Here is a 26,212-nt window from a genome sequence, read left to right on the forward strand (position 1 = left end):
GTGTGTGTGTGTATATATATATATTTGTTTTCTGAGGTTTTCACGGGTGTTTGTATGTAGGTCTTTGGTTATTCGGGTTTTCTCCCGCGTAAAACTGGAAGTGTCTTGCCGACGTTTTGACGAAGTCTCATTTGTCATCTTCAGGCTGGTGTTTTCAGCTTCGTGCTTCTAGGAGCAATGTGTGATCGCAGCTGTTTCTTCCTTTTAACTGCCAGTGGGAGTGTGAACTGTTTCTTCCTTTTAACTGCCAGGGGAGTGTGAACTGATGTGTGGCAGCCATCAGTGGGGGTGTGAACTGATGTGTGGCAGCCAAGCTCCCACCCAATCAGTTCACACCCCCACTGGCAGTTAAAAGGAAGAAACAGCTGCGATCACACATTGCTCCTAGAAGCACGAAGCTGAAAACATCAGCCTGAAGATGACAAATGAGACTTTGTCGAAACGTCACCAAGACACGTCCAATTTTATGCGGGAGAAAACCCGAATAACCAAAGACATACATACATACATACATACATACATATATATATATATATATATATATATATATATATGTGGAGAGAGAGAGAGAGAGAGAGAGAGAGAGAGATATGATAGATAGATAGATAGATAGATAGATAGATAGATAGATAGATAGATAGATAGACAGACAGACAGACACATACAGACAGACATACACTAGACAGATATAATAAATTTTAATCTCCTGCTTTTCAGCCAGCTTCTTCTCCCACTAATCTTCCTGAAGTTTGGACAAACATAAAAAAAAGAGAAATCTCGTTGGACACGGTCTGCCCCTTTCAATTAGCACCAGTACTCAAAAAATTTTTTCATGTCCCTCTCCTCATCCCCCTGAAACATTATAATGTAAAACAACCTATCCACAAATATCCTACCACATATTTTTCTCTGGGACTTCAAATTTGTCTTCCCCAAATTGACGAGATTTGCTACTTTCAGCACAAAAAAAACCCCCCACACTTGCTTCTTTTGACCGATCCGTATTTTATAACTGAGAGTGCACCCTGGTGTACAAAACCTAGATTGCACAACACATTCCACAAATATACCGGTATTCATATTTCTGGTGCCTCTGAGGATCCCTTTTTTCACAATTGTACAAGTATCCCTCTAAAACAGGGTCTCTGTTTCAAATAAGTGAACGCAACTTTTTTGCAAGGCATAGTAATAGATTCATTTTATTTTGTTTAAATTCTTCTCAGTTCTGAATCATATTTTTGCAACTATAAATAATGAGTCACAGATTATGCATTAAAAATAATGCAAATGCTTTTTAGAAAAAAAAAGTGTAAAAATAACTTATATTTTCAAAAAGAGCATGAAAATCTATTGCATTATTAAGGTCAGAAAGTCACAAAACACAGTATATGCAAATGATAAAAACATGCCCGTTTAATGCATATTTACACATAGGGCACAGAGTTTTCCTTCCCAGAAGCTTAAAAATTTAGATGATTTAGTGATCATTTTAGCAAAGAAATGTGATTTGTAAAATGTGCAATAATGGTCACTCATAATTTTTTTCTTTTATCTTGAGCCTGGCCTCGCTTGGATCAGACACCACTATTGTTAAAACCACCAAAATCTTCCAAAGACACCATCACTTAAATCTTCTTTAAGCCACGAACGCTCTTCAATTTAAGTAAATACAGAGTCTCCTTCAATTCAAAATTGATTCCAGCAGTTTAACAGATGAGTCCAGACCATTTTCTTGATTGTAACGCTCTGCCATTGCCTTCTTCCATTATGGGTTTTTTTTTTAATTAATTATTTCTATGTCTAGCTTGCAGTTCCGGAGTCCCCTATCCTTGCAGTAATGAAGTTCACTGCTGTTTATTTTATAAACCCTGAGAAGGTCATCCAGATGCTACCCCTGACGTCTTTCATGGAGTGAAATTCTAATTTGGGGGGGGGGGGGGACACTTCAAATAAAAAACCAATTAAAGTAGTGGAGAGACATAAAATGATGTTAATTTAAAAAACAACAGTTGAGATATGGCAAATGGATGACTTCTCATGCCAAAGCCACTTCTCCTGGAAAAAACGTAATGCTAAAAGACACTGGTGAAGTTCTGCAAGAGTTCAATTTGTTTCAAAAAGTCAGATTTATTTATTTATTGATAGCATCAAGAAAGACAGAAAAATCACTTCAGAGCATTTATATGATAGCAACGTCCTTTTCTATTTATAGTACTTCTGGAACAAGGCAGGTAGCCATATATGATACCTGACATACAGCCTGCATTATATGGAATGATGTGGACCATTATTCTAAAAGTTCACAAAGGAATTTCAGCATTTACTGTATTATTAAATTATTTGGACATGCACAGTATCCATCTTTGCAAGCTTTACTCTTGTTTATGCTGTAACATCCACTGAAAGTGTTGGAATATCCATCCCAGAATTCCCAATCACTATGTCTTACCTTGGAATGTTAAGTGTAGTGTTCCAATCTATCTGATGGAGATGATAGAAATTTTGGAATTCTGAAAATATGTCATGCCTAGATAAGGGAAGGTAAAAAGATGCAAACCCTGACAGAACAGAATATTCTCTTCTATTTCCTTTAACTTCCTCCTAGTTGCTCCTTGCCAGTGCCAGCTTGCTTATCTTTTTCTCTGGGTAATAAATAAAGCATGGAGCAGCGCCCAGGTCACCATGTTATCTTCCGCAAAAGCTTATAGGTCACAACATTATTCTCGTATTTTAAAAAAAATATTGGAAGTTTGTGCTTTCAGTTGGAGTTTCCAGTATTCCTTAAAAAAAAAAAACAACCCAAGATTTTCTAAAAACACAATAGCTTCTTGTAAAGGAGCAAGGAAGACAAGGAACCCTACCGGTTCGGAAATGTGAGCATACGCGCACACATGCTCGCTACGCTCACACACGCCTCTCAGAGGGTCAAAAACGGGACGTAATGACATCCCGGTGAGTGGGTGGAGCCTCCTGCCGCCGGCCTTACCGGTTCACGTGAGCCAGATAGATCCAGCCGGATTTCACCGCTGCCATGGACACCATTTTAGAATATTAAAAGGAGAAGGGAATCGAAGGGACCAGGAAATAGCACTTGGGCAAAAAGAAATCTTGTCACAATGATCCCTGGGGAAAGGTGGAGGGTAGATGGAATTAGCAAAGGGAAACAGTTTCAATAATTGTTACTTTTAACTGTATTTATCTCTAAAATTCAGCTTGCGGTAATTTAATAGTTCAAACAGCTCACCATCAGTGAGCTGTTGGACAGTATTACTTGATCTGTTGTGTGGATGTTTGGGTGGTTTAGGGGTGGAGAATTGTGGTGGGTGGGAGTGTATTGGGGATTGTTATGTGTGTTGGACCTGGTCTTTGGGTGTTAAGTGAATTTCGTTGTATGGGTATACTGTGTATACACGTACAATGACAATAAAGTTATTCATTATTTATTTTATATGCACAGGACAGTCTATCAATAAAAGTTTGCAAATTTAAATGATGAATCAACAATTTATTAGGACTTGAATAGTTCGCTAGATATACAGTAGTTTCACGGGCAGGCTCACCAGCAAGCCAAGGAAATCTCTACTAGACAAAAATGCTATGATTTGAAACCAGTGAAAAGTTATAACTGAAAGATATGACTGAATTTATAAAACAGATTCGGTACTTATTACAATGGCAATTCAGAGTTTGCAACAGCCTCAGAAGAAGCTTGAATTATTCCAGATCATCAAACGAATCTTCTTCTTCTCCTCCCCTGGCTGATAGTTCAATGGCTTTCATCCAGCGCTGCTTCAGTTCTTCAGTTTCAGCAACCAGGGTATAGGTCTGTTTGGATTGTACCAACTGGAAGATGTGACGGGGATTATGCTGATATGGCTCCTTGATACAGTAACCCAACAGAGGGATAGAGGCATAGGCTTTGACATCCTGGGTTGAGTGAAAGAAAGGTTCCAAACACAGTTATTTTCAAATGTCCCATAACTAATTTCATATCTCTGTTGAGATATGATCACACTGATATGATTCTGTACTACTGAAAGTCCAAACTAGTTTTGTCCATAGTTGTCTGGGAGTTTCCCCCCCCCCCCCTTTTCAATTTGGTTTATTTTGTTTTACCAAAAACAGCCTCAAGAGGCTGCTGTTGCTTAACTACGGAAAAGTTAACTAAAATTGTTGCATACAGTCTAGATACACAGACATATAAATGTAATAAATAAAATAATTGCTTACTTCATTCCTCTCTATTCAATATTTTTATTCACGATCACGAACTCCCAAAGCTAGAACTTGACATTTTCAGATCACTCTGAAGTATATTTGACTAAGCAGAATTATATATTAAATTATAGAAAGTCTTCTTGTTTGTGCTGGGAATTGTGCATCCTGCCTCACATATATTCTGATTTCTACCTTGGTTTCTCATCAATTACTTCTGGTCTCATGTCAAACCGCAGCACATGGCTCAGTTTAGACTCTCTACTTCTTACTGCTTTTCTCCTCAGTGGAATACATTCAACCTTCCCTGCCCTGGTGACTCCCAAACATGTAAAAGTATCAAATTGGGGCACGGGTGGGCTTCAAAAATTTTAGCAAGGGGTTCTCTGACCAATTGCTGGGTGGGCATGGCCATGGTGGGCGTGGCCTAATTGGCCTCGTGCACCATGGCAGGAAGGGGGGTGTTTTTGCCCTCCCCAGGCTCCAGAGGCTTTTCTTGAGCCTCCAGGAGGGCGAAAATTGCCTCCCCAGGCTCCGGATGCCCTCTGGAGTCCCAAATATCCTGAACTTCCTGAACTTCCAGTAGCCCTCCCCGAGCTTCCATATGTGCCCTACACTTACCTGCATTCAAAACAGAACTCCGGGGAGGGGAGGAGAGGGGAGGGGAGGGGAGGGGAGGGGAGGGATAGACGTGGCCAGCCAGGAGTGGGATTTGGGGGTTCTCCAAACTGCACAAAATCTTAGCTAGAGGTTCTCCCGAACCCCTGCGAACCCCCAGCAGCCCACCCCTGGATTGGGGTGAGATGATTTCCCTCCAGAAGTGGAAAAATCACTGGGAAGAATGAAGTTGGAACAAAAATGCTTCTGTAATTAAATAATATTTAAGATTGTGGAGACCCAAGCTCAAGTCGATGCTTAGCCATTGAAGCCCACGAGTGCCCTTAAACCAGTCACCATCTTTCAGTTCCAACCTACTCCATGGGATTCTTGTTATGAGGGAAATAGTGAAATAAATGATATATGCATCACCCTGAGCATATTAGTCCATCTAATATATTTTCTGAGATTATGCTGATGGGAAATGGTGGAAGAAGGGAGAAGCTGAAAAATATTCACAACTACATCTTACAGCTAGTTTGGAATGAAGAACTTCCTGTCGCTGATTTCTCTGTTCTTATAAACCCAAGCTTGATGTTATGAAAGAATTAATCATCAAAGGGCAGGTTTCTAGAAGCAGCTCATTTGTAAGCCTTATTCATTTCCATCATAATAAATTCTATGCAAAAACATACCTGAGGTGCAGCATAAATATACAACACCAGTGGATCATCTCGTGGGATCACAAACCAGCCACGCATGCTCCCCTTTCCATTCTTATCCATAAGCTGCAGAAAACTGCACATTAGGCTTTGCCCTGATATTTCTGCAGATTCTTTCTGCCAATTAAACAAATAGTTCACAACATTATTAATAACTCTTACCCAAAAGAGAACATGGAGATTTCATTCAGCTGCATAGCTAAAATCCACTGTGGAGCATAAATGTATCTGAAGTACTTTATAAAGCATCAACACTGATAACTAAGTATCTTTCCTTAGTCCAGTAAGTAGCTTGACCATCTCCCGAAAACAGCTTCTATAGACAAAATTGCTCCTCAAAATCTAATCACATGATGTAGGCAAAAGTTTGCTGTTTAAACTTCTTCCACCTCCTATTACTTTGCCAGGATTCATAAAATTATGACATTAGAAGGAATCTCATGACCTTCTAGAATGAAGTATATTTAGCAGATCTGATTCAAAACAGATAATGTCATGCACCCCAAATTTCTAATTCATCCAGGCTTTCCATGCATTGATAATGAAATTTCATAATGGCCTTGCAATCCAGAATTCAGCTGGCCGAATGGAACCAGCAGAGCTTTACATTTCTTAATCCCGATCTAACTAAAATTAAACAGTGAGTTGTCTTTCTATAAGGATCTTTTTCTTTTAAGGTAAAAGCTTTTCCAGTTGCATTCCTAGAACAGTTCAGAGGCAAGCTATCCTGAGAGTCAGTGTTTGTCTAAAATCAATCAAGGAGTTTATCTTGGAAGGAAGGACATAAACTAAGCTTCCCATACCCAAATTAGGCACATTAACCAGAGGTTCTTAATATGTATGCTAATATATACTAATTAGTCCCTTATGCACTGCATTTAGAAGCAGTTGTTTAGTTCTTGAACCATTTCAAATTTCAAATTAGATTTCAAATTAGTCTCTAGATTAGAGATTCTAGTCTGCATAGAATAGTGTGAGCATACTCAGAATAAAACTAGGTTTGGGCTACACATGTAGCATATTTGCCAAAATGTGCCAAAACTAATTTCTTCTTTAATTCAGCCCAAAAAAAAAAACCTTGCACATGATTATAACTAAGGCTGGTAAATTAGCTGACATATTTTCTATATTGTACAAAATTTCAATCCATGATCAAAGTCATAATGGGCAACAGGTCACATTGTAAGAATTTATAGTGATACTTATGCCATATAAAAGATTGAGACTTAGAATGTAAGAGAAGTAAATGGAAAAGAGCAGGAATTAATGAATGAAATCCAAGAAAAAATATAGATATATTACAGGCGGTCCACATTTAATGAACACTTGTTCAGTGACCATTCAAACTTTTAATGGTGCTGAATGAGTGGTACTTGGAACTGGTCCTTCAAGTTCTGGCCATCATAGATTCCTCACTGACACATGATTATAATCTGGGCACTTAACACCTGGCTGGCAATTACATCATTGCAGTGTCCCTTAGTCATGTGATCATCAATTGCAACCTTCATTGCTGGTTTTGGACAAGCAAAGTCAATGGAGAAGGCAGCAAGTCTCACATGGCAACTTCATAGTCATAGGATGCTGCAACATTAATTGCAAGCAGGTGCCAGGTGCCTGAATCACTCATATGACTAGAGGGACACTCAAAACAGCAAGAAGTTCAAAGTGTGGGATTCACTTAATGACAACAACCAGGAGTGCTGGAACTAGTATGATCATATGACATCATGCTTTATGACTGTGTCAATTAGCAACAGAAATTCTGGTCCCAATTCCCATTGTTAATTGAGGACTACCTATACATGAAAGAGCTAAAACGTATATCAGACAATATGAATTGATGTTTAGGTGGTTGTGGGTGCATAAGGAAATTTGAATTTGTAGGGTGGTAATAGCTGCATATTATGCTCTAGTGATAATGGGACAGAGAGATGAATCTGCTAAAAACATATTCAAGAATATATTAATCTTTCAATAGAAATAATGGAAAGTGGATGTGAAAAAGAGGCTATTGAAGCTACTTGGTACAGAATGAAAAGAAATATGTTACTGGGTCCCAAGGAAATCTCTAGAATATGGTAATGAAAATTATTAAAAAGGATGCTTGATGGCAGTGGAAAGTGAAAAAGGCCATGAATGAAGAAAAATACATATAATAGAATTAGTGCTGCAAGAAATGAACATAAAAGGGATTTGAATAATGTGTATATAGAGAAACAATAGTTGCAAAGAATATAGCTATAGAACATACAACTATTAAAAGAGGCAAAGAAAATGCAGAGCAATTTTTGATGGAAATCAAAAAATGTTCTGAAAATGGTAAGAAGAGCTAAACAAGAAGTTGGTAGCAATTAACAACGATGAAGTGATTTTTGGATGAAAGTGTAATAAGACAGTGCTGGAAAGAGTATTTTAAACATGAATATGGGAAAGATAGAGGTATGTTGAAGAGTGAAATTGAAAAGAATCTTATAAATGTTACTGTCCAAGAAAAAAATTGTGGAAAAAGTTATAAATGCTGCAATCACATTGAAAAATTGTAAGGTGGTAGGTAAAGATGGTGCAAATAGAAAATGTATTTATTTAAAAATACAGAGAGGGTTTTTTTCAATGGCATGGCTGTTTGACTTGTTTAATATGTGAAAAGTTTGCACTATTTTTTATCATGGACCATATAATAAAGAATGCCATTATTGTTCCCATATAAAAAGGGAAAAGTAGCAAGTACTTGGGAACTGGAGCGTGCTTTATAGTATACCTGGCACGAAATGTTCTGAATGGAGTGTTGCTCTTCAGCAGGTCTTTGAGAAATGTATGAATGTGAGAAACAAAGTTTATTCTATATTTGTAATATGCTTCAATATTTTGTGCAAATAGTAAGTTGAAGTTTGGTTGACTGCAATTACGATATGATAGAAATAAAGAATGAGAATAAATGGAATGCATAAAAATGTTCAACGTTGAAAAGAGGGGAAGGGAAGAATATGTATTGTTCCTTTTTTTTGCTTAATGTATTCATGGATCAATGCACAATGAATGTTTGTAGTGACATTAGAGGTGTTTTGGTGAAGTCATGATGTATATACCAACCTTCAGATTTTTGTAAGCACACAATACCATAACTGTTAGCTGAGGACTCAAATATTTGTAGCAAATATTAGAAAAATGGACGATACAACAAGGAGTATGGATTTGAAAAGCAATCTATTGAAGTCTAAAGTTATGCCAAGGAAAATGGAGTGAACAATTGCAATTTTTTTTTTATTTCTATACCGCTTCATAGTGCTTTACAGTCCTCTCTAAGAGGTTTACAAAGTTAACATATAGCATATTGCATATTAGCATATTGCATTAGCATTAGCATATTGCCCCCAACAATCTGGGTCCTCATTTTACCCACCTCGGAAGGATGGAAGGCTGAGTCAACCTTGAGCCGGTGAGATTTGATCTGCTGATCTGCTGAACTAGCAGTCAGCTGAAGTAGCTGCAGTACCGCACTCTAACCACTGCGCCACCTCGGCTCTCTCGGCAATTGATCTATAACTTATGAAAAATAGAACAATATATTTTTCCACCTTGGAAGGATGTTCACTGCAATGAAGAAATCTAAAGACATGCAAATGTTAATAAAAAGGTGGTAGGAGTAGCAGTAGAAATGATAGGCTGAATACAGCAATGAGTGAGTATGGGAAAAAAAGTATGAAAAGACTCCATATGTACTTGTGGATAAATCATGAATTTTAGGTTCCAAAATACATGCCAAAATTGAAATTAGTTTATCTGCAGATGAGCTCATCTGCAAATATACATAGCAATTTTTTTTAAAAAAAACATACATACTCACAAGTAAGCCCAACCACAAATAAATCTGACTCTCATTTTTTTTTCACCAAACTACATGAAAAATGTACCACCTAGAGATAAGCCAGTTGTGAAAATGTAAAATGGATCTTTTCTGGAAACAAAAACATGTATTGATACAAATATAAAAACAAAGAAGCCCTCCAGAATATATTGGGGGGGGAAAAAACCAACAAAAAACCCTGAAGGTTGGCTTATACACAGATGCAGGGCCGGATTTTCCTATAGGCTAACTAGGCTTCAGCCTAGGGCCTCAAGATCAAGAGGGGCCTACATTCAAATTGTTAGCAAAATTAAAATTACACTTTCACTATAGGTGAAAGGGCCTCATAAGTGGAATAGCCTAGGGCCTCTTTTCATCTAAATCCGGCCCTGCACAGATGAGTTTATCTGCAAATATATACAGTATATTGAGGTGGTTTGGTCATAAAGAAAGAAAGAATAAAGAAACAACCCTATGAAAGAAGAGTGAAGGCTCAGGAGGAAATGAGAGTCTGAGAAAGTCATAGTTGGCTCTGATGACAAAGAAGTGAGATGTTAGTTAGCTTTAGCCATGCTTCGTTTCTTTTTTCCCCCTTGTATCTCAGGCTTTTAATATCCTTGGCTCTTCTATGTTTTTCCCCTTCCTGTGCTGCATAATGTTGCTTGCCTGAAAGGAAAGAACATGATGGCTATGTGTGCATGCTTCTGTATAGGTCATGTTGATGGGGAAGTGTTTGCTGCATAAGTACTTTCAAAATGACAAAAGTGAAATAGCTGCAATAACAACATTCCTACCCAGAAGGTCAAGTTATCCACAGACCAAGAAACAAGCTTGAGAAAAGAGAAGAAGCAGACCTTCCAACTCTGCTTTTCCCTCACCTCCAGAATGCCTTTGTGCTTCCCATGCTGCTCGACGGGCAGCAAATTCCCTGTGAGGAAGACATAGCATTCCGCACAGACACGTTTGAGTCCATTCTTGTCATACTGCAATTCAGCCTTGTATTCAGAACACCGGGCACACACCACCTGCCTCCAGGAGAAAAACCACAGGTTTGGAGAAGGTTAAATGTGATGAGATTTTTTAAAAAAAATGTTTATTGTATCCAGTTCTTGGAGACTACTTGGACAAGTCCAGGGGTGAAATTCAGCAGGTTCTGACAGGTTCTGGAGAACCGGTAGCGGAAATTTTGAGCAGTTCAGACAACCGGCAAATACCACCTCTGGCTGACCCCAGAGCGGGGTGGGAATGGAGATTTTGCAATATCCTTCCCCTGGAGTGGGGTGGGAATGGAGATTTTGCAATATCCTTCCCCTGGAGTGGGGTGGGAATGGAGATTTTGCAGTATCCTTCCCCTGCCACGCCCTCCAAGCCATGCCACCCCCACCATGCCACGCCCACAGAACCAGTAGGGAAAAAATTTGAATTTCACCCCTGGACAAGTCCCTGCAGTTTTCTTGGCAAGGTTTTTCAAGTCTGTCATTGCACTAGCCATAATCACTCTTGTTCTCAGTACTAGCTCTTCAGATCAGCAAAACCTATCAATTACTTGATTGTTCTATCCCAAAACAATTGGGGGTGGGGGGTAGAGAACAAATAAGCTCACTCACATAGCCACAGGCTCGGCAGTGATGCCTTCTTCGTGTGATAGCATTGAATGGCTCTTTGCAGCGCATGCACATGGTGACCAGCTTGTCTCTTATCCACTGGGGAGCCCACTTGCCCAGCTCCTGTGACTGGCCCTGCTGCAAGAAAAGAGACTCTGAATCAAGCAACCTTTTCAGTCAACCTCTGGACACACAGGGGGTGTGACAGCCTCAATTCAAAAGTAAATGTGACATAATGACAAAACTTTGTTAGATGCATTTTCTGTACATCTCCCCCTCCCCTTTGTTTATCAGAGACTGTTAAGGTCTTTGTAAATTTACACAGTTACAATCTTTGGAAAATGAGCTCATGGTTTTAAAAGAGGAAATGAATATCGGTAGCTCTAAAGGGCAAATGGGATAGTCACAATAGGTGTGTAACTGGAGATTTACACTGGAGTCTTGCGTCTCTGCTTCTTGCCCTTGGCTTGCAGCCTTGAAGGTTTCACTCCTCTTTTCTTTCTTGTTGATGGCAGACTGGAAGGTCTGGGTGGGAGGAAGAAAACATTTTGAATAGAAAGTTTTCTGAAAAGAAGCTTAGTTTCAATATATTTTTCATGTAAAATGTGTAAATAGCAGCTCCTATCTATTTAATCTTAAACTGACATAATCAAAGATGAAGCATGGGTGGATTTATATATGGGTGTATATGAGTGGGGGATTTTAAGAATAAAGAGGGAAGTTCTAAAACCTTCCCCAGCCTTGGCTTAAATTCTTTATAGAGCTTTCTGCTCTTACCTCTATTACCCATTGTATAGGTAAATGAAATTGACTTCCCTTTAAATGCATGGGGCTGCTGCCCTATCACATAATGCAGAGGTGGGCAACTATGGCTCTTTTATGACTTGTGGACTTCAATTCCCAGAATTCCTGAGCTAACATGGCTGGCTCAGGAATTCTGGGAGTTGAAGTCCACAAGTCATAAAAGGGCCATAGTTCCCCACCCCTGACATAATGTATTTGAGCCACTAAAGATCCCCATGTGGATTCCCAAAGGTCTTAATCTAGTTGCCAAAATTAGAAATTACCAGCACCAGTACCTTCTATATTGAAGGATATTGTATTAATTGTGGGTCATTTCTTAAGGTATAGCTATGTGGTAGCATCTAACTGACCTTATCTGATCTTAAATAGCTAAATAGGGAAGGGCATGGTTAGGACTTGGATTGGAGAACCCTTAAGAAATACCAAAGTTAAGTCACTTCTACATTGCTGCTAAGAAAACTACAATGATAGGTCTATGAAGTCTGACTTAAAGGAGATTTTATATCTCAAGAGAAATCTAACTTCCAAATCCTCCCACCCCCTCCTTTTGTCATTTCAAAGAACTAGGGAGGAAAAATTCTGAGAAACTTTCCCCATCCCATTCATGTTTTGGATTCAGATTTCTCTTATGACACTATTGATTATTAGGCTGTAGCTCTTCTTCCTGTCTCTCAAAATTATTCTCATAACCCATTATACTTATTGAGAGTATTTTGGTTTCTTCATTGGCCAGGATGCTTCCTAAGCTTTAAAAAAACAAATTGCAGTAATGGCTACCTTAAGCCAGGCATCCATCTCCTCCTTGGACCTGCAGAGAAAGAGATGTCATTTATTGGAGAGGTAGAGTTTACGTTCTTTTGCTAGAATTAAAAAAAGGCTACATTTGTTGTTTAATTACCTAGCTTGCAGTTCTAGAGTGCGCTGCTTCCCTGACACAAGGAAAGCATGGGGAAACTGTACATCATTTAGTTCTCGAACCTAAAAGAAAAAAAAATTAGAGCACTGAAATGAGAGTAAATACTAATGTACTTCATACAGCTCATTCAGTTGTATATGATTTAAACTATGAAAGTATGCTTACTTCAGATAGATATATAATCTCCCTTGGGGTGAGGGGGGTTTCAGTGCGGAAAATTATTATTTTCTGGTGTGAAGCTAAGTGGAATGGGCACAGCACTGTCTCAGCTTTCAGATAATCAGAACATTTTTAATCTGTTTCCTTGACTTCTCCTTTGAAGCATGGTTGTGTTCAGGTTTTTGTAGTTCTCTATTACTGATTTTATATGTTGTGTTTTTAACATTAATGTTTGGAACAAATGGAATACAAAAGAAATACTTTTCTTACTTCACTTTCTCCCTTGCTAGAGCAAGCCCAACGTCCCAAAAGGGATTGGTCCCTGGTTTCTTGGACTGTAAAGGCAAGGGGGAACAGATGTAATTTGAGACTTGCAAGATTGGTATCAGTGTTGCAAGGTAGTCCAGACAAGAAGGACACCTAGAAGTACTAGCTCTAGTAATCTTTATTGTAGGTTACAAGTTGCAAGTCTGAAAGTACATATCTGTTTCCTTCTTTACAGTCAAAGAAACCAGGGATGGTCCCTTCTGAGACATTTGCCATACCTTCTGCAGATTGAGCTGCCTCTTATCTGACTGTTGTCTGGACTATAACTCTTCCCTCTGTCCAGTGGTGGGATTCAAGTAATTTAACAACCGGTTCTCTGCCCTAATGATTTCTTCCAACAACCAGTTTTCCAAACTGCTCAGAAAGTTAACAACCGGTTCTCCCAAAGTGGTGCGAACTGGCTGAATCCCACCACTGCATCTGTCTCTCAAGGTCATTCTCACATACCATTACAGCAGGAATGGTATGTGAGGAGCATATGGCAAGGAGCATATGACAAGACATGTATAGAATAACTGAGTGATCCTAAGGAAAAGAGTCCATTGCTTTAAGGAGTTGCAGAGAGGTGTTGACTAGCAATCCCTGCATTTTCTAAAGTAAGACTTTTCAAACTATGTTCTCCATGACAGCTTGATGAAGTTCCACGAGAAACTAAGTTCACTCAAACACAACCAATTTTCTGCTACTAGTTTTTGCCTCTTGATCAGGGGCTCTGGGAAATACTTTTAAACTAACAGATTGTATAGTATAAAAACTTCGAAAACCCCTGCTCTAAAGCAGATTTATCTTCAAAAATCTGCAAAGCCCTACCTAGCACTTTACTTGTTTGGGGGGGTCTCTCCCTCTCTCTTCCTCCTTTCGAATTTATGAATTCTCAGCCCTAGTTGCAACTCTATCCAATCTTACTCAAAGGAACTTCCATAAAAGTCCTCACAGCTATTTTCCAAATTGACTTGAATAAATAAATGAACAGACAATAAAATATTCTGACCTTCATGCCATTGACATCAATCCGGTGGCGCACTTGAAATTCGGCACCAACTTGAATGACTTTTGGTACACAGTACAACAGCAGGTTATTAAACTAAAAGTTGCAAAAACAAAACAAATATACAAATACACACTGGGTTTGAAGAAAGTTGGACAAAACCAAATTGCTATTAATAAAAGACCAAATAAAAACATATCTCTTTCTCTCTATAGACCTTGTGTCATCACTTCAATGTAAGAGAGGTCAGGAAACAGATGTCACAAGGACTATAGAAAATCTATTGCTTGCAAGGTATAATAGCAAAAAAAGCCTTCCAGAGGTCCAGTGCAGGTTTAAGCCTCGTATTCTATTTCAGACCCAGACACATCCTGCAGCAGCTCCCCAGCTTACATGTGGCCTGAGCCAGGCCTCCCAGGGTCTCCTCCAAACCCCAAGTCACCCATGCACAACTTCCTGCCTTGGTAGGTCCCACAGCCTTGTGCCTCTTTTCTGACCCAACAAGTCCCACAGATCTGGCTCTCCTCCCTGCCATGTCACTTTGCTCCACTTACCGTATATACTTGAGTATAAGCCGAGTTTTATGCTGAAAAAAGCCCCCCTCTGCTTATACTTGAGTGAGGAAAAAAGTGCCTTTTTTCCTGCAACCGTTTTGGCTCCCAGGGGCTGCAGGGAGGCTTGCTAAAGGTAAAATGGGGCATGGGGGGAGGGTGCGGCGCCCCTCCCCCGTGCCCCTTTTTGGCTCCCAGGGCTGCAGGGAGGCTTGCTAGTGGCATGAGGGGGGTGCCTAGCAAGACTCCATGCAGCCCCCTGGAAGCAAAATTCTCTTGTGTAATTTTTTTAAAGTGTAAAACTAGTCTATTATGTCTCAAAATAAAAAGGAGATCAAAAATCCAATTAGTGCCATGTAAATTCTGGAATCCCCAAAGACCTTTCCTATTGTATTTATTAAACAAATTTATATAGCTACCCAACTCATATACAGTACTTTTAAAGTTATTGTTGATACCATATTGTTTTTGTTGATCCTCTTTTCCACTTACAGAGCTAGTTTACTGTTTTTCTTTGAAATCAATATTCAAAAACATTTAACCTACTGATGCCTCAATTAATGTAATTTTATTGGTATCTATTTTTATTTTGAAATTTACCAGTAGCTGCTGCATTTCCCACCCTAGGCTTATACTCGAGTCAATAAGTTTTCCCAGTTTTTTGTGGTAAAATTAGGTGCTTTGGCTTATATTTGGGTCGGCTTATACTCAAGTATATACGGTACTTCTATCAAAGAGCATCTTTCCAAAATTTCTCCCAATTGATTCATGGCTTTCCTACAAAGGCCACTTTGTGCCATTGTGGAAGCGGGCGCCAATTTTATGATCTCTCAGAAGGGCACGATTTGGAAAATTGCACCTTTTGGAGATATAATGAAAATGGCATGGGGGACCTGTCCTATTGAGGCCATGCATCACATCATCCAAATGCTCTTCTGGAAAGGCAATCTCTGGAAGATATAAGTGAAGCAAGGCATGATGGGGCAGGAAGGAGAGCCAGTCAGGTTGTGAACAACCAGTTGTAAGGAAGGGCAAATTCAAGCACACAAATTTTTATCAGGAGACTGAAGGGCTGCTGCAACAGCTATAACTTTGAATATAGGTCCATTCATTCAGCACCATTATAATTTTGAAGTCACTGAATGAATGTTTATAAGTCTAGGGATACCTGTATACCTTCACTTTTTTCCACATTCTTTTTTTAATATTTCCCATTCCAAATAATTTGGGAGTCAGAGAGATTTCCCCTTCAGAAACTTGATACAATTGTCCTGCTCCATCATTTTACAACTAATAAACTAGCCGCCTAGAATAGCCCTATGGCGAGATAGATGGCAAATAAATTTAAGAAATAAATAAATAAAATAAAAATATCTCACCAGGAACAGATATCTCTCTGAGGTATTGCTGAACCGGAAAGAGATTTTCTGAATGGGTCCTTCTTTAATAAATTCATTAGAAGGATCAACAATGTCGTCATCAAGGCCTAGCCTGTGATATACGTCCCATAGGTTTTGGAGTCGTTCCTGTAGAAATAATGGGATAAAGATTTACAAAATGGGAAACAGTAACTCGGCTATTGAAATATCTGCTTATAGTGAAGGAGAATGAGATGACTAATCAGCTGCACCATGGGTGTCAAACTCGCCACGTCACATTGCCGTTGTTGTGACCTCGGCTTCCTGAGTCATTAAAACACACGAGTAGTCCCAAAAACCTCTTTTATTGCAACAGCTGTGAATTATGTTCATTCACAGCTGAGTCCCAATTAGTTGCAAAAACTCCTTCGGGAGAAGTCGGGATAATCACCAAATTTTATCTCCTTTGACACGCTGCCAAAGACCTACTTGGCAAAGCCACATAGAGTCCAGAATCAAACAGAGATGCCGACTGGGAACAGAATTAACAATGTTGCTTTCCTGCAAAGGCCCCATGTGCCTTTGCTCCTCTTATAAGCCTTATGGGATGGGCCAATCATCTCCAGGCCTTACTCCCGAGTTGTCCCCTTACTTTTAAGTGTTCTTGCCTTCTGGCAGCTCTACGCTTGCACGCACTAGGAACAGGCTCCTCCTGTTCCTCTGCCTCTCTGATGTCCGACTCTGGAGGCTCTGGAGTCTGCGCATAATTCCCAGATGGCCCTGGCCCCATCTCTGCCTCCGATGCAGAGCCCTCATCTGAGTCTTCCCCAGACTCCAGGACTGGCCATGTTCCTCCCCAGCCTCCTCACTGTCTAACTCCGCTACCAGCTCTGCAGGCTGCTGGTGGACCACAACACCCGTCACATGATGGTTTGTGATGATTTTCCCCTTTGTGGAGCAGGGGTGAGCGTGGCCTGCACGTGACACATCCGGCCCGCAGGCCGCCAGTTTGACCCCTCCTGAGCTGGACACTCACCATTTCAGCAATGGCAGCATTAGAATGTTTAGCTGCTGTGAAAATCATCTCCAGAGCTTCTGCAAGAAATAATAGTATTCTTACAACTCTTTTATACAAGTAGTTCATGACCAATACTATACTAGCAATTGTGACCCTGAGCAACAGAGGAATAGTTTGTACAAACTATGGCACATTAGAAAGAGCATCAGTACCATGAACATCTAAAATCATTCAGTAAGGAGACCAGGAGGCATCATTTCAAAGACAAGATTGATCACTTTTCTCTTTTTTGTTGTTGTTGCTCCCATTCTAAAAGAAAGGACCAAAGTAAAACTCTTACTCTGTGCATCTTCCTTGTCTGGTGATTCCAAAGGTAGTTTTTGAATATAATCCTTCAGGAGGAGTTCATATCTGGGAATTCTCTGTATTGGCTCCAACATGTGATGCTGCAAGGTTAAATTAGCAGACACTTCCCATTTCTGGGCAAAACAATAACAATTAGAGAAAAAGAAAGTAAAACCAGGACAATGAAGAATTCATTAGTATCCATACATATATACATACACAACCTTCCTATCTTGACTACAGATTTCTGCTAAGGCTCTGTTTTCACCCTAAAGCCTTGCTCCCTTTGATGAATGGGAAAATAGCTCCTGAAATAAGCTTCACTTCATCCTCAAATTTCCCAATCAGAAAATCAACAACCAAACAGTACCAATCTAGGTGGACGCCACCATCTCAAGGTACTCTTCATGACTATGAAGAGGCTTATTTTCAAAGCTGATCCTATATATAGTTCCTATAGTATAGCCCATCTATTTTCAAAGGTGATTGTAGTTAGGAAAGAAAAATTAACATCTCTTCTTCTAGACCATCACCACTAAGGCATGTTTTCAGCCCAGAGACTGGGTTTGGGAAGACACACAATTGTGGAAGAAAAGCTTAGTCATTCCTCCCTGCAAACAATAATTCTCCCACACATGCAACAATTATGTTTTTTTTAAAAAAAGTAATGAATTGGTGCCAACAAAAAATATTTTGAATTATTGTAAACTGTTTTGAAATTGAATTGATAAAAAGGGACTTTCTGGAAGAATCCTATTGAGTAGAAAAGGATTAACACTTTCTTTATACCCTGACCCTGTACAACATGCATGCACACAGAGAATAAATGTAGTAAACTACTCTTCATGCTAACAGAAGTTCCTTTCTAATTCCATGGACAAAAAAAGAAGAAGAGAAATTTAATATTTCTCCCTATAATGCCCTCGTCACCTCCTGCCAGGACTATTGTAACACTCTCTACATGGGGCTCCCCTTGAGGAGCACCCGGAGGCTCCAACTGGCGCAGAGTGCGGCCGCGCAGGTGGTAATGGGAGCAACATGATGTTCCCATGTAACACCCCTCCTGCGTGAGCTGCACTGGCTCCCGGTGGTCTTCTGGGTGCGCTTCAAGGTTTTGGTTACCACCTTTAAAGCGCTCCATGGCTCAGGACCTGGGTACTTGCGGGACTACCTATTACCACCAATAGCCTCCCACCGGCCGGTACGCTCCCATAGAGAGGGGCTCCTCTGGGTGCCGTCAGCCAAACAATGCCGAATGGCGGCCCCCAGGGTGAGAGCCTTCTCTATGGGGGCACCTACTATCTGGAACGGGCTTCCCTCGGAGATACGGAGGATCCCGGATCTGCACACCTTCCGCTGCCCCTTAAAGACCTTTTTATTTCACCAGGCGGGCCTGGCCTAATTTTATCCCTCTTTTATAAAAGATTTTTAATTTTTTAATATTTTTTAGTATTTTATATATTCAAATTTTAAAATTGGTTTTAAATTGATTGGGGTTTTAATTTGTCTGGGCCAAAACTATTTAATTTGATTTTAATTCCACTTTTAAATTGTTTGGCTGTGCACCGCCCTGAGTCCTTTGGGAGTAGGGCGGTATAGAAATCAAATAAATAAATAAATAAATAAATAAATAAATAAATAAATAAATTTCAAAAGGTAATAAATGGAGAGGAGACTCCTTTCCAATTATCTTATTAGATCTTGGACATGGAATTTTTTTTTAAAAAAAAAAAAGATTTTTCTTCATTTTTGTACTTTTTTAACATATTCCTATCCTGCATTGGAAAGCATGGAAAGGGACTATATGGGATTCTAAGTCTACCCATTTAAGCCTTCTACTACGCAATGGTTGAGAACAATCATAAGTTCTTAATATTCAAAGCAGTAAATCCGGAAATTTCAGATAAGATGTATGCACACTAGATTATATATCTAAACAAATATATAGCTACCCGTGTTTTCCCGAAAATAAGACCCTGTCTTATATTTTTTTGAACCCTGAAATAAGGGCTTGGCCTTATTGCCGTGCGCTCAAAAGCCCAATTGGGCTTATTATCAGGGGATGTCTTATTTTAGGGGGAAACAGTGTAATCAAATTAAAACCAACCTGAATTTAAAAAAAAACAAAAAACAAATTGTATAATGAGCTCTGAAACCATTTCACCTGAATGTTTGAGATGAGTTCCTGGAATGGCAAGGCTTTTTCCGACCACACAGTGATCAGATGCATCGCCTTGTCAAAGTTCTTCACATATTCACTGTACATCTTCAGGAAAGGAGCCACTTTCTGGATGATATCCCCAATTCTGGGATTGGAATCCCTGTAGCAAGAATTATAAGAGAACATTGTTGATATTTCAACAAAAAAAAAGGCTAAAATAGACTAGGAATCCTGGAGAAATATCCAGCTGCATCTATCACTGGTCTTATGACTCCTATCTGGACATAACTCATCTTTTAATAAGCAATTGTTTGATTCTGAAAAATACATCCCAGCAAAGTAATACTAATTTTCTTTTAACTTCTTTTCAAAAATGATTACAATAGGTTGCAGATGGTTGCACCATCTGTATTCAGATGGTGAATATGTTTGAAATATATTCCAAATAGGTAAACAGGTAATAAATGATCTGTGTCAGCTTTTCTCTTTTGTTGAAACCTTTTTATATTACCCACCATGGTATTTCACTTTTCAAAGCTTGTAATAAGCGTTGAAGATAGCAGGTACTTCTGTAAAAACAGATATAAACTTGCTCAGTTAAGAACAGAAGCTCACAGAGATGTATGCCTTAAAGGCTATTAAGGGGAGAGCCATATCAAAATAAATAGGGACCGATAGGAATATAATGTAAATCAATTTAAATTTACAAAGTGCCAGGGTAAATACAAAAAAATACTTGCTTATTACATTCTACCCTAGAGAAAATCTGAATGGTCACGATGGATTAATGCCAAATTGATGGCACATAGTCAATCAATGAATTGTATTACATTATAGGAGTGTTCATAAGAAGTGAATTGTTGCTGTGGGTGTTATTTTTTATAGAATTTAAGAATACAAACCGATGGAATAAATCATTAAATAAAGAAAAATAGTATCACTAATATAGCAACATTAGTATCAATGTTCTAAAAATGCTGTTTGTCAAAATATCCTTTTCTCTGCCTACTGTGAAAACAACACAAAATCAGCGAGCCAGCCATTCAGGGAGGTATGGTGTACTGAAGATTATTCTATAAAAGCGAAGCTGATGATCACAGCAAAGATCAAAGAACCAGTGAGTAGACTGGTTCCTTGGAACCTCTCAGATAAAAAGAGGACAGGAGATGGTCCACATGTGCTCCAGATGACTGCTCCTTGTGAAGAAAATTCAGAATAGTGGCTTTCTGTGGGTTTAAGCACCAGGAAACAATGGGATTAGCCATTTTGCTCACAATGGCAGTTGACACTTTTAAAGGACACTAAGTTTGCAAAGCTCGTGCTCTAATTATTTTCAGAAATTGCTCATTAACTATTTCTAAGCTATTAGAGACTTTTGGAACAGCATCTATGAAAACAACAATGAATCATTGTTTTGAACTGCCTTTAATCCTGAATTAAAGAGAATATTAACCATAAGCTTAAGAATTTAACAAATCTGAAATAAACAGGAAAAAGCTAAATAAGAGTTTGATTTTACAAAGTTATAAGAAGACTAAACACCCAGGTAAAATTAGAATAGTGAAACCTTTATAATAAGATTTTGTTATTAATTATAAACAACAAATATTTTATGATGGGAAACAGATTGTTTTGTTTTTAAAAGACATAACAAAGATAAGCAATTTCCTGATTTGAAAAACTGACCCTAGAGGGGATTAATGTTTTAGACAAAGGAAACATTTATAAAGTTGTAAAATGATTCAAAAATTTATAAGAATAAAAATACTAAGGAAGTTTTTTGAAGAATAGAATCAGAAAATAAGCCACAATATCAACATTATGTAATAATGGATAGACAATATCCAAAAGATTTTGTTGAAAACATCACATATTGTATATAGAACAAATTTTATCTGACAAGATAGATAAAACCAAAAGTGGATTTACAGTTGATAGGCCAAGAGAAGGACTTAGAAGGACTTAGAAAATATTGTTTCACTGGATTTATAAAAGAAACTTGCTGAGGTTTTAAAATTTAAAAGAGAAATATAAAAGACAAACCAAGAAAATGTCTTGGATTTTTTTTCCTATTAGATTTGCAAAAGAGGCTTGTTAAAGACTTAAAAAATTCTGTGCAATGGAATAAAGAAGAAATTAAGATAAAATTAAATGCTACAACAATATTTGAATGAAATGAAGATTAATACCGATAAAAGTAAAAGGAAGGAATATGAAATTGGTTTATTTGACCAAGGTTAAAACAAGATATGTTGTTATTTCTGACATGCTTTTATGAACTTTCTGCTGATACCAGCACTGAAAAGATTTAGGGATTTGTTTTACATAAAAAGTAGGATATGGAATGGAGACATAATTATTTGCAACCTTTGAGGGGATAAAGAGTCACTAAATTATTTTGTGCTTATTGTGATGAAAATTGAAAGTGTGAGTGGCACGATAGCCTAGTGGTGAAGATGCTCACCTCCCAGTTGGAAGGTTGAGAGTTCAATCCTAGGTAGCAACAGTTGTTTCTCTCCTAGGACGCAAAGCAGTGGTGGGTTCTAAATTTTTTTACTACTGGTTCGGTGGATGTTGCTGGGGGGGGGCGTGACTGATTGGGCATGGCCAACATGACATCACTCACACAGTCACATGACCCCCCCAAGCCACGCCCACCAAAAAGGTGGCTAAAATTTTTGGGACTGTTTGAAACTTTGTTTTTGACACTGCGGCCCCATATCCAGGTCAGGACACGTGGGTTGGTGGTAGTTGTCTCAGCTTTCCCTACATTGCCCTTCCTGGCCGAAAAGTGCCCCTTCTCGCCTCTGATGGGCCTTCCTCGTGGTTGCAGCCAGAGCAACCCACTCCGCCAGCTCAGGGCAGCGGATTCAGCTGCAGCCCAGACGAGCTAAGGAGCTGCGGGGAGCCTCCCGTGTGTTGCACCCCCTCCTATCCTTCCCCCTGTGCCTCCGCACCATTTTGGGTTACCAGCTTACTGGGCTACCCCCATCCCTGTCACAGCTCCAACAGCAGTGGCTTCGGGAGATGCTGATAGCACGGAGGCACAGGCGAAGGCTGGGAGAGGGATGCAACATACAGGAGGCTCCCTGCAGTTCCTCAGTTCGTCTGGGCTGTAGCTGATTGAGGTGCTTTAGCAGCCATGAGCTGCACTTTCCTCCAAGTCTCACAGAGTCTCCCTCTGCCACCCATAGAGCTTAGAGGAAAGCACGGCTTGTGGCTGCTACTGGGCTGCCCCAGTCCCTATCATGGCTCCAACGGCGGCGGCTTTGGGAGATGCTGGTGGCACAGAGGCGTGGGCAAAGGTTGGGAGGGGGGTGCAACACGTGGAGGGCTAAGTCCGCTCCCCTTCGCCTCCCCACACTCGTTTACCCATCCCAGAGAGCTCGGGCTACGCCTCCCTCCGACCCAGTCGCCTTCCTTGCTGGCGTCGCTCCTGAGCGAATTCTTCCATCCTTGGCTGTTGTGAAGAAGCAGCAGCTCTGGGTGCGCCACGCCCGCTTCGTTCTCTTTGAGAGCCGCTTTGCACCTTGTTTGCAAAGCGGCTCTCAAAGAGAAAGAAGCGGGTGTGGCGCACCCAGAGCTACTGCTTCTTCGCAACAGCCGAGGACTTCTTCCATTTGGAGCTCCAAGCTGCGGCGAGGGGGGGAGGCTGCAACACCGGCAGCTTCGGTGGGCTCCTTCCCTCAGTGGTTTGTTTTCTTTTACCTTGTCTAGGCGACTTTGTCATTAAAGGCTGCTCCGCGCCTTTTGATCTTTCTCGGGCACGGAGAAAAGCAACCCTGTATGAAGGGACTGAGCCTGCTGCTGAATTTGGAAGCCGAGAGGCTTCTTTTCCACCCAGCCACTGGCGCACAGCGCCGGAAAGACCTCCGGTTGCTGCCGCCATCTTCACGTATGTGCAGCTTTCTTCTCACCAGCTGAAGGACTTTTTGGCACCCTGCGGCCAGGCAGCTGAAAGCCTTCTTTGCTCTGATCAGCTTCGGGTGGGCGAGCAAGCAGCGACTGGGGAACTGGTTCGGGGGTGTGGCCTGGCTGCCATTACTACTGGTTCGGAGCACTACTTCCTAAAGTTACTACCTATTCGGTAGAACAAGGCCGAACCGGAAGCAGCCCACCACTGGCGCAAAGAAAAAAATATCTGCGGCAAGCTTCATGTGGCATCAAGAAATGTATCCAGCCAGTAAATGCTCAGCTCCATCCAATTGCCCCAACTCAACCTCAAATTCAGAGATTGCAGAGTAATAAAGGAGAGCGATGATGGTTGGAAGCTACTTTTTAATATATTGGTCTTCTCTTTATTATATTCTTTTCTATTTCTACTCTTTCTTTTTTCTTGCACTTTTTACTCTTTCTTCCTGTTCTTTTTTCTTTAAGTTTAGTTTGTATTAGGTTTTACTATTATAACTGAAATTCTTTATAAAATTATATATACATATAAAAATAAACTCAGTTAGAAGGTTGCATTAGGTCCCGTGTACCATAATACAACCTTCTCCATACATAAGATGTTTTTCCAAGATTGGACAAAGTGTTCAGATAAGACTCTCAGTGACTCAAGCTTAAACTACTTGAATCTAGCTTTCAATAAGCTATTAAATTTGTTATATTTTTCCAGGAAAGTAGTAGGCAAAAAAAGACAAGCAGGCTGATTTCATAACTTACCAGTCCTCCATTCGTTTTTTCAGCTCTGGCAAGAAAAACTGGGAATGGAACTGGTAAATGGAGGAGATATTAGAGAATATCATTTTGACTACATCTTCCGGAAATGCCTTTGTAGTTCTGGCTTCTTTCATTAATTCTGAGAAAAACACCTGTAAAGAACATTCTAGTCAATGAAGAAACACAGTTTTAATTACAATGCTTCGCCCTACTTTTCAACCCAAAAGTCTCCTGCAGAAACTTCTGTAAGATCAATAACATCTCCCTGAAGACCTGGATGTTAAAAGCACAACATAAAGAGGAGGGGGGGGGGAATAACCTGGGAGGAGAAAAATCAGGAAATTTGGATTAGCATTTTCGAAACTTATGGCAATTAAAGTACCAATTGTTATAATTATAATATAGAATTATAGTGGTTATAATTACTATAATAGTAATTAAAGGTCATGTGGAATAGAAACAAAATAAAAGATATCATATAAATAAAAATCCTTAGCAGAGCAGAAGAAATGATTCTGCTTCCATCCCTCATTCAGCTACAACCAGATAAGTATTATAGGATACAGGGACAGAACTGACTAAGGGACAGATAGGATTTTTATTTTTCATATAATTTTCCAAATCAATGTAGTCCCATTAGGAGAACAGTTAGGAGTTACTTTGATAGTGGAATATCAGAAAGGGCTCTGTTTTTACTATGTGAAAATTTTGGGATTTTCAAAGTATTAAAAATTGCTTGCTTGATACAGAAATCTGAGATTTATTGAATTTTAAAAAATAAGTTGTACAGGATGAAAATAGCCAGAAGGCAATTTTTATTATATCTTCATGCATTGTTATTAAGTAAAATAATAATCATGGAAGTAGTTTATTTTCAGCTTTTTGATAGTGGACATCAGAAAGCTGAAATGCAGCTGCCAACCAACCTGGTCTAGAAGATGAAGGCGGACCACATAGGCCTGTTCTGTTTCCAGCAGCTCCAAAGCTATTTTTTTCTCCTCTGGTTCCTGTGAATACAGAGTAAGGAGAAATAGGTTTGGAAACCTATGATTCATAATCATTTAAAGTATTTTGATAAAGTGAGATATCATTAGCGATGATATGCAGCTTTTGCAACTTTTGAGACTGTATCGCCAACATAGTAATTCAGTAGTAATCGTAACTGTTTTCCTTTACAAAATATCTGAAATTTCTCATGAATTTCAATGAACTTTTATAAATGGTTGTAAAATCAAGTTACCTACATAATTTATAGTGGGATATCATTTTCTCTTAATTATTATTAACAATGCAAATATGAAACAGCTCAATAATTTGATTTTGGTCATAACTATCAAAGTGTCTAATGTCAAAATATGCTTGATTGTCCCACAGCCTTTCTACACACCATCCAAAGAATATTTATGGATAATTCCTGGTTTGCAAATCACAACAGGAGAATCTGTACACAATATCACTAGTGTCTTGGTATAACCTATTACCTGATTCTTGCTGCTTCCAGATTGCATGGTGAAGTATGGCTGAGAATCTGAGGCTTGTTTTGCCCTCCAGTTGCTGACGGTGATCTTGCCTCGAAAAGAGTTGAGACATTTGACAGGAAGCATTTTAGGAGCTTGCTGTTGCTGCTCTAGAGACTCTGTACTGCAGTGCACCTGGCCAGGCTCTATAACTGCAGCTTTCTTAATGTCTCTCATGGCTTTTTCACATGTCACAGGTGGCAGCATGGAAGATGCCATAGGATTTGGAGTTGTTAGTTGAAACCTCAACTGAGGAAGGAGCTCTTCTTTCTCAGAACTGCAGCAGGGCCTGTCCACAGAAAAACAAAGGTTTTAAAAATTTCTGTTCCATTTACTTCTTCAAAATAAAAAGGGAGGACCAAACCAAAAACAAAACATGTATGCCTTTATACAAGTCAATATGCATATTCAATGTAATAGT

General features: G+C 39.4%; 1 protein-coding gene across 1 annotated transcript; it reads right to left on the minus strand.

Moving 5' to 3' along the window:
• Positions 1-3,600: 3,600 nt before the first annotated feature.
• FGD2 (FYVE, RhoGEF and PH domain containing 2) lies at positions 3,601-25,806 on the minus strand. The gene is made up of 15 exons (XM_070939696.1): positions 25,756-25,806; positions 25,201-25,281; positions 24,278-24,426; positions 19,616-19,772; positions 17,447-17,585; positions 17,125-17,183; positions 16,110-16,256; positions 14,183-14,275; positions 12,688-12,767; positions 12,567-12,597; positions 11,418-11,510; positions 10,989-11,120; positions 10,260-10,406; positions 5,508-5,651; positions 3,601-3,927 (listed from the first exon to the last, which is right to left on the minus strand). The coding sequence occupies exons 1-15, from the start codon at positions 25,780-25,782 to the stop codon at positions 3,715-3,717; spliced, it is 1,692 nt and encodes a 563-aa protein (XP_070795797.1). The 5' UTR covers positions 25,783-25,806; the 3' UTR covers positions 3,601-3,714.
• Positions 25,807-26,212: the final 406 nt, after the last annotated feature.

This window comes from Pituophis catenifer, unplaced genomic scaffold (assembly GCF_029215685.1).
Source record: "Pituophis catenifer annectens isolate HBS135680 unplaced genomic scaffold, rPitCat1.0.hap2 SCAF_3, whole genome shotgun sequence".
In the NCBI taxonomy this organism is placed as follows: domain Eukaryota; kingdom Metazoa; phylum Chordata; class Lepidosauria; order Squamata; family Colubridae; genus Pituophis; species Pituophis catenifer.